The sequence below is a fragment of the Amphibalanus amphitrite genome, unplaced genomic scaffold (assembly GCF_019059575.1).
Source record: "Amphibalanus amphitrite isolate SeventyFive unplaced genomic scaffold, NRLGWU_Aamphi_draft 000328F_arrow, whole genome shotgun sequence".
Taxonomy (NCBI): domain Eukaryota; kingdom Metazoa; phylum Arthropoda; class Thecostraca; order Balanomorpha; family Balanidae; genus Amphibalanus; species Amphibalanus amphitrite.
The window spans coordinates 434540-443970 of NW_024881823.1; the positions used below are offsets into that span (position 1 = coordinate 434540).

The following is a 9431-nucleotide window of genomic DNA, read 5'->3' on the forward strand; positions in this document are numbered from 1 at the left end:
AAAATTGTATACTGCAATCACTGTGTTTTGCCTTGCACTGGCCGTCACCAGTGCGCCGAAAGTGCCTCCATAAAGCAGCTAGTCGTTGCCAGTGCGTCGTAATTGTGAACAGTGCGTCACTTATCGTTACCGGCTAATATTAACACCACGCACATCCCGACAACCATCGTCTTGTGCCATTATGGTCTTTCCGTCTGAAGGTATTTTGGGGGGATTCGAAATATTAACCCGCGCCCGGCTGGGGGTCCTGGATTTCCACGCCCTGCTGGGGGGGGGGGGGTGTCTGAACACCCCCCCCCCCTTCTAACTCGGCTCCTGGGCCACGTAGCGATACGCGGAAGGCGGCGTTCGAAAGAGCGTCAAAAATAATGACGAAATCACTTCGGTCAATTTTTTGGTCAGGTCAAAGGTCAGGTCACCAGAGGTCATTAAAGGCAAAATTTCGCCGATTTCCAGGTCGAATGTCGACAATTTCCAAGATGCCAACGCATAACTCGGGAACCAATAGAGCTACAGCGCCGCGGAAAAGCGCATTCGATAGCCCTATTAACACCCTTTCTGAGTAATTCTCTCAGATTTGACCGAACGTCAACGGTTTTGCCTGCAGGGGGCAAAAACTGCAAAAATAGCCGATTTTTTCGGAAACAGTTTTTCTGCAATAACTTTTGACCCAAGCCTTGCACGAGCTTACTTTTACCGGCATCGTGTTCCTCTCGTCAAGACGCATCGAATGAACTATAACTTGACCTTGAAAGGTCAACTTGAAAATTTGACCTCAGGTCAAGGTCATGACCTGACCTGAAAGGGTCATGTTGCATATCAGTCGATCCGTATCGTCGAGCTGAACACATCTAATGCGTTTTCATCGCTCTAGCATGCCTCTATCAAAAGTTATTTGAGAAAAACTGTTAGATACCATTCGTGACCTAAGATGACCTCAGGGCATAAACAGGGGTCACGGACACCATTTTCATGTTCAGTGTGTCTAAACCACTTGTAATTCAGTGTTTGGGAGTGTTTATAATGTCTTTCGTCCAAAAGAGGCGCATTTCAATTTTCTCCCATAGACTTATAATGGGGAGGTCGCAAAATTGACCTGACCTTAGGTCATCGATATCAAAATTCTGAGATATACATTTTATACGTACTATTGCTCTTAGCAATCACTGAAAGTTTCAAAGCGATCGGTCACTTGGTGTAGCTATGACAGACATTGAAACTTTTTATGAGGTGAGGTCACTTCAAGTGACCTGGTGACCTGACCTTGAATGACCTTGGTCTGAAATTTTCACAACATGTGTAGAATTGATGTATGATAAGGTGTACCAAAAACGGCGGCGCTCCGCGCCGCCGTTTTTGAGATATTCGCGAAAAACCACAAGGGGGGTGTTCAAACACCCCCCCCCCCAGCAGGGCGCGGGTTAAGCCTCTCTGGTTCCGAAAGCTGTCTGAGGCGTATATCTGAAATGCTGAATTATAAATCCGTAGTCAGCTTATGTAGCTCAAATGACAGGATAAATAAACGTGTACTCCATGCAGCTCGACCGGCAAGTTCACAATGACCTGATAACGGTTCTGTCAATTTTTGTTCCTCGTGAGAGGCACGCTTTTTTAGCACGAAGCTGTAGCTTAATTAGGAGCCAATTAGCGTAAGTAGGACTGCATTAACCCACTTCCAACACCCGCTGGGCCTTAGAGAATGAATAGCCAGCGCCAGGCCTCTACAGCCGGTTTAAATTGCATCAGAATGTATTGTGTAAATAAAGGTGTGCTCATATGCTGTAAACAAGTGCGACACTGAGCTGGGTCTTATGCAGTGACTGCCGGTGGGCTTACGAAGGTTTAAATCTTCCAGGAAAAAAATTTCTATTTAACATTAAGTGACATAGCTCAACGTTTTGAGAAAACTATTCCACTTTGTTGCACAGATTTTAACATTGGTAATTGCTCGTCAGTTTTAATTAGTAGTTAAGATATGGCAAGTAATAATCGTGAAATATTTGCGTCCGCATCCGTTAGCTGGCTATGCTGGGCAAGCACAATTCCTATTTCCCAAGAAAACAAAAACACCAGACTCGCCGGCAACCGATCTGAGACCTACCTACTGCTGCGCAAAACAGCACCGCCGCCGCCACCACCGTCATCCTCTGAGCGAGCCCGTTCGTCGCCATGTCCGCGAGCCGCACCGAACACAGACCTGCGTCGGCGAGCGTCGGACGAGCACTGGGGTCCGACGCGACGGTCTCAGGCCCGACACCGGCCGTCGGTACGGCAATCGAACGTCGCGGCGACCGGCGACGGCAGGTAGCGGGGTTTGGTGACAGGGCGCGAAAGGACAGAGAAGGGGCGAGGGTTGGCGACAGGGCGAGACAGAACAGGGAGCGAGAAAGGAAAAGGGTTAGTAGAATGGGAAAGGGTAGTACGTGTAGTCAGGCGGCGTCAATCGGGGTAGGACCATTGCCGGGAAAGGCTTTCTATTATTCTTTTCAGTCATATGAAACAGAAAGTTTCAAAAGTTTCTCATGTCTCGGGAACCCCATAAACGTTTACAAAGAACACGAACAATACAAAGATTAAGGACAATTAATAACGTATATATAATAATATATAATAATAACGTAATAACGTATACATACATCTCACTAGCCCTATGAGCATGTGAATCAAAAGACATTTACAATTTACATTGCGATCTAAATGTAGCGCTGTCAGCTGGTAGAAAACTTGAGGGACATTCATTACGAGCGAGCGAGCGTAGCGAGCGAAGTGAGTCTTTTCAATATAACGGAAAAATCTCAGTATGAGCGGCCCGGCCCGGCCCGGCCCGGCCCGGCCTGTAACGCTTTTGAGAGGCTTATATCTCAGCAACCGATAGACCGATTGGCCTGCGGTCTTTTTTTGCTGGGTAGCCCCATCCGTTCTACCCCGTAATTGACTACTTTTGATACATCTCAGTGACCGTCGTGGCACGTGCCACGTGAAAAGTCAAGGGTGTTCAAGCAGTTTTGCAAAAGTAATGATTTTGAGATGCCCATATCTCAGCAGTGGCTTGAGCAATTGTCTTGCGGTAGTTTTTATAGTGTAGCTGCATCCCTTCTACCAAAGGTCGGATACTCTTGATCTATGTGAGTGACCCCCACTGCACGTGCAAAATACGAAAAGAAGAGGTGCCAAATTTGTTCCCATTTCAGTAACTCGGTAATTACTGGGGCGATTTCGCTGAAACTTGGGTAGGCACCCACCAGGCAATGCATTCCCATGTGTTGCGGTTAGGGTGCTACTGCACGTGCGCACGTGCGGGGGCGTTTCCAGATCTCGAGAACGGCTAGGCCGATTGCGCTCAAATTTGGCACACGGTTGGGGACCGGTTAGTAGGGTGCCGTGCAAAAGTCATTTTGGACCCCGTTTGCACGTGCGCACGTGCAGTATGCCGCTTCCAGATCTCAGGAACGGCTGGGCCGATTGCGTTCAAATTTGGCACACCGCTAGCGACCGGTTAGAAGGGTGCTTTGCACAAGCCCGTTGGAAGTACCCTCTCGCACTTCCGCACGTGCAGGGCTCACTATCTCGCTCGCTCGTTCTTCGCCCAAAAGGCGTTTTACTGGTAAGAGCATTTATGGAAGTTCAGTAAGTTGCGCGGCTAAGACGACGGCAACAAAAGTGAAGCAAAAAAGCAGCTTCATTCGTAACGATTCGATCTTATCAAACTGTTAGCGACCCAGAGAAGTAAATTGATGGGACTTGTCGCGAAAAAGGTTTTCTGCGTTGAACGTAATACGGCAGGCACATCAATTTAGCTTTTGGGGTGCCGAAGAAAATCTAGCTTAATGAAGCTGGTTCGCCACTAACGAAATTAAAAGTGTTTTTCTTGCTTGTTCTTTTGAGAAATCATGAAAAATAATAACCAAACTATATGAACTAGATGATAAAAAGCATACTTACATTCTAACCGAAGGTTTGTTGTCAATAGTTAAAACACTATTCTTTAGAATTGTGTTTTTCTACTGAAAAACAAATCTGAGTTCCCTGACAATTTAGCAAAAGCTGCCTGTATTCGATATAATATGTGGCTAAGGAATCAAGGTTACCATGAGAATTAGTTGCGCACACCGGGTATACATAAGAAAATAGATCCGAATTAATATTTAAGAACTTGAAATGAAACTAAATATCAAGGCAGGATTATATGTATAAGACAGAGATAACATAGATTCATGTTATCTATGTATGAGATAATAGTTAGCTCTCTATAATTCTTCCATTCTGACCAAGTCCGTTCAAATCATGCATCTGAAAATGATTTTATTTATTTATTTACTTTTTTATTTTTCTGCATAGGCATTTAGTGACTCCATACATCCTCAGTAGTTCAATGTGGTTTTTTACATCTTGAAATGTTTTAAAGGTTCATCGCATTCACCGCCCAAAATTCACTGCTGTATTATATTGCACCTACATTTATTAGCGTGGATCACCTGAAATAATCTGGATCCCTTGCGCAGTGTGCACGGGCTGCATGTTGTCATACAGGTCCTAAAACCTTGTACCGAATTTCGTGCCAAATATCACGAACAGAATCAAAGAAGTAGATTTAAGCCATACGTTCATGTGAGGTGCATAATACAGCACATCATATACCGCTTCTCGAATAAGCAAAGCATAGAAAAAGGTACACATGCCCTTTTAACCTCGCTTAACTTATTTTCGTGGCTGCCCTTCAAGGGTCCAAATGTGGCGCTGCGTATTCAGGCGATAATAATATAGGTCTAAATTTAGCGTCCGGAAGACTGGGTCTCATGATTAGTGGCATTGAGCTTTGCCGTAAACGCGAAGCCCAGACGATAAATCAAAGTTCGCCAGTCTGCCAAGGGTCGATGGCGCCACATTTCAGAACGAGGTGATGATTTATCAATGAAACAAAGTTGCGCTAACTATCACGTTGATATAAAACAGAGCGGTTGCTTTTAACGTACGATAGTTCACAACTGCTGGCTATTTTGCATTTTTCAACGAATTTTTGCTTGTTTTGCTCAGAAAGCAGGGACTGTCCTAACTTTCCCTTTACATAAATACAATCTAGATCCCAACACGGCTATTTGGAAGCATATAATTAAACGTGGCCTTCCAGTTAGGTCACATCACATTAAATCTGTGGCCAGTTGTTTGAGCTGAGAACTTCTACAGAAGCATGCCTAGAAACTTGGGATACATCAGAATAAGATAAATGTCATCGTTTTAAAACGTGTCAGACCAACAGCTCCCCAAAGTCAGGTCCACATCGGCTGGTATCGCTCCGTCGCCATGGGTTTCGCCGGGTGTCACCTTTGTCGCTTGACCGTCCACGCGGCGCCCCGGTGGGGTAGGCGAACCCACTGACCTCGGCCCGGTAAATGTCCCGCAGGGAAATCAGCAGCTCGGTCAACTTGCGGCGTACTCCGACCTTCCCCTATCCCCACAGGTAGCTCACTACGTGGGAGGTAGGGTGTGAGATCAGATACACGTCCAGACCAGGCTAAGCTGGTCTCAGCTTAGGCTACTCCGAGTTGTAAACAATGGTCCCTCCAAAGAGGTGGCTTGATATGTTATGTCCTGTCGTATGCCATCGATGCATCGTATGCCTCTGAACAGTGATAGCGGTCTGAATACGCGTTGGTATCTGCCTGGGCGGTGGATGCGAACGGTAGGTGGCAGGACAAGCTCAATGAGCTCTGTGCCAGATGGCGCGGTAAGAAGGGCCAAGGGGACTTGCTCCGCCAGGAAAGCGTGGTAGTTCCCACTACCGTCTATTGTAAAGTATTATACTTATTCAAAAGGCACTTTCAGTTTACAAAATACCCCAGCTGCTTATGCCGCTCTTAGGCCGTGAACAGAAAAAGAAGAGGAACCGGGGTGACACATTGGGCTGATTCGACAGCCAGGTCACGACACCAGGTAGCGCACCGTCGCAGGCCGCATGGCTGTGCCGGGTGCCCGTCCGAACGGCTCAGATACGCTCGTGATAGTATCTCATCCATGGTATAACTTACAGGCGTGATTTGTGCTAACCCACTTGAGATCAAAGAACAACGCCATAAGAATTTAAGCGATTGCGTTCAAACTTCTTATTCTATTTCATTTCAAAGTGACGATGTCACAAATCAAATGATTTACCTATACTTACATGGTCCCTACGATCTATAGGTAAAGCACACCTATTATCTAGCAGCCTAGCCCTCCGAATAATATAAAAAAAAATAATTAAGACATGCTAGATGAATATTGACTATAAGGCCTATATGACTTCTATGCAATGACAAAACACAATCGCACCCCACACAAAACACTGCGAGCTCAAGGACAACGAGCCAGCCAGCAATTTCAAACTCAATGACGACCTGAATACGTAGGCGGCAGTAGGAACACGAATATTGATGACGCCTTCGTCGATGCAGTAAAGGGCAAAGCACCGTGGGGTGTCGCTGGAACCGAACACGGACGTCCATTGTCCACGAGGTGCTGTTATTTCATGACCCTGTCTCTCCGAGGGGCACAAGGGCACCGCAGAGGGGCGTTGTCTCACTTGGAGCTCGGTCTCACATCATCGCCCGGCTTTCTATAAATAACAGTGACTACGAGCTGGTTCTACAAAGCGCTAGGTCACTCATAAACATAAACGGAAGGACCATAGCGAAGAGACGAGCCGCCCGGAACTATTTGTTTATACTGCGACACAGAAAGGTCGGCACTGCGCCGTGCCAATTCACACCACCATGGAGTCAACGGCACAGGACTGTTCGAACCGGAAGCTGCAGCAACGCATTTAAAGATTGAATGAGAGGCTTTCTGAGAGCAGAACTTACGCTTTGTTTTCACCCAGGTCGAGAAGTCGGCATGTCTAAAAAAAGTAGTTATTTGGCCGATTTCATTCGTGCATACTATACTCGTAGAAACAGCCGCTGGCTTTCCAATTCAAGGGTTCAGTGGACCATTCGAATGAATTGATCACTGAGAGAGGCCATGCGCTGTGTTGTGGGGTGACACGGAATCATTCCTACTGGACATGGGTTTACAATTGGTACAAGAGCAGGGCACGCCGCCGGCACGTGCAATCACCTGCATAAAATCGTCCATCACCACCACCTACCCAGCTGCAATGGGGCGACACTACACAAAAAAAAAATATTAACACCGTTAGCGGTGTAATTGCACAGTACAGTCTGTCTTAAAAGTACCGCGCAAAGTGGCGGTGGATCCATCAAGCCTGACCGAGAAAGGGCCTGTTTTAATTTAAAAGTCACCGACCAATTGACCTACACACAGAAAAATATTGACACCGTTAGCGGTGTAATTGCACAGTACATATCTGAGCACTTGAGGAAAGTTAATTTAGTCCCTTCCCCGCTTAAATTACTCGCGCTTCCAAATGAACACCAGGAAGAAGGTAATAGAACACTGTTAGGAGGGTTGGGTGTTTTACTACATGTAGCAAAACACCCAACCCTCCTAACAGTGTTCTATTACCTTCTTCCTGGTGTTCATTTGGAAGCGCGAGTAATTTAAGCGGGGAAGGGACTAAATTAACTTTCCTCAAGTGCTCAGATATGTACTGTGCAATTACACCGCTAACGGTGTTAATATTTTTCTGTGTGTAGGGAATGGATAAGGATGTCAGTTGCTTCAGTGACCCAAATTTAGCAGGCCCTTGCTCAGTCAGGCTCGATGGATCCACCGTCACTTTGCGCGGTACTTTTAAGACAGACTGTACATATCTGAGCACTTGAGGAAAAATAATTTAGTCCCTTCCCCGCTTAAATTACTCGCGCTTCTAAATGAACACCAGGAAGAAGGTAATAGAACACTGTTAGGAGGGTTGGGTGTTTTACTACATGTAGTAATGTAGTTTAATGTATAGTTTAATGTAGTTAGTAATGTAGTCAATGTTGTAGTAATGTAGTTTACTACATGTAGTAAAACACCCAACCCTCCTAACAGTGTTCTATTACCTTATTCCTTGTGTTCATTTAGAAGCGCGAGTAATTTAAGCGGGGAAGGGACTAAATTAACTTTCCTCAAGTGCTCAGATATGTACTGTGCAATTACACCGCTGACGGTGTTAATATTTTTGTGTGTGTATAATAGTGGCATATAGTTGCCAGTTATTGCCCTTCGCCGTACTTACAACGGTGGTTAACGGTGCATCGGTCTGCTCCGCCCGAGTTGTAAAATATCGTCACTAGTCGTAAGGCGTCTTGCACCGAATAACTCTGCCAGATTCTGATCCCAACAGTCCCCCCCCCCAAAAAAAAACAGACGGTAGTCTCGATTAGTTCTTATTTATATACACTGTGGATTAGTTAAGGTAACACGTGAGTAAAAAATGTTACTCAATACAGCTGACATCTCCTCTCGATGCGTGGAACAGAAATTTCATGACAAGCTATGCGGCATATGCTTAAAGTCAAGACTTATTTAAAACCAATCTCACCGATGATTATGTAGAAGGTCTACGCTCCGCAACTACAATAGAAACAGTGCCGTTAGCAGCATGGTCCAACACAGGCTCTTTATGCTCATGAATTGTGACTCAGCTATGCTTCGACCCTGCGACAGGGCTGAGGTCGTAGAAAGGAGGAACACGGCGTCAACAATGGTGGCCATCGTCTGCTCTCTCCGACCAGAGGAAAGGGACCTCAGCCCTGGCAACATCTCCCGGTCGCAACATGCCCTGCAACGGGCTGGCCCGGCACCGGGCGCGCCCACTTCAGCAACGCTGGTCATGATTTGGCTGCATGATTCGGTACAAACGCGCGACACAGTTGCAGGGAGAGATGGGGAAGGTTTGGAACATCAAACTTGCGTAACTAATAGCTAGAGTCCAGAAGCTTTATTTGTTTAAAATGAAAGATCAAAAGAATAGCGCTTCATGCATCAACAAATCTATACGGGAGACCCGAAAAGATGAGTTACAGGGTGAGCCATAAAGAATTACCCTGACCCATCGATAAATTCATTTTATTTCTAAACGGGTTGGCTCAGATATGCCATCTTTTGCATACATGTCGCAAATTTGTCTCCAATCCTGACAGTGTAACTCTTTTTGTATATGCTAGTCGACTGCCTCTGCTACGCTCCTGAAATGCGATGTCGTCTTAACGCACATCCGCCGCTCCTGAAATTCAGGAATCACCACTGAGTCTTGGCTGCTCAACACCCTTTGGTCTAAAGAATGCTGGGCACAATTTATCCCCGACTTCAGCCCCACGGGCTTCCCAAACTGAAATATCTTGAAAACCCGACTGTACCGAGTCTCTGCAAATGATATACGGCGCAGCATTGTTATAGCATGGGTGATCGAGGAAAATAAGTGAGAAGACGGTGCGGCGGCCGCGTGCCATAGTGCTCTCGCGCCTCGGGCGCGTAACATAAGGAGAATGCGAGCATACAGCAAACAG

The 9431-nt window shown here is 46.1% G+C and overlaps 1 protein-coding gene across 1 annotated transcript in view; it reads right to left on the reverse strand.

The window, feature by feature from the left end:
• Positions 1 to 2223, reverse strand: part of LOC122388616 (protein amalgam-like) — a 29594-nt gene extending 27371 nt beyond the window's left edge. The window contains exon 1 of the mRNA XM_043379817.1: positions 2102 to 2223. Coding sequence (XP_043235752.1) covers positions 2102 to 2171 — 70 coding nt within the window. The 5' untranslated portion in view covers positions 2172 to 2223. The remainder of the gene's footprint in view (positions 1 to 2101) is intronic.
• Positions 2224 to 9431: the final 7208 nt, after the last annotated feature.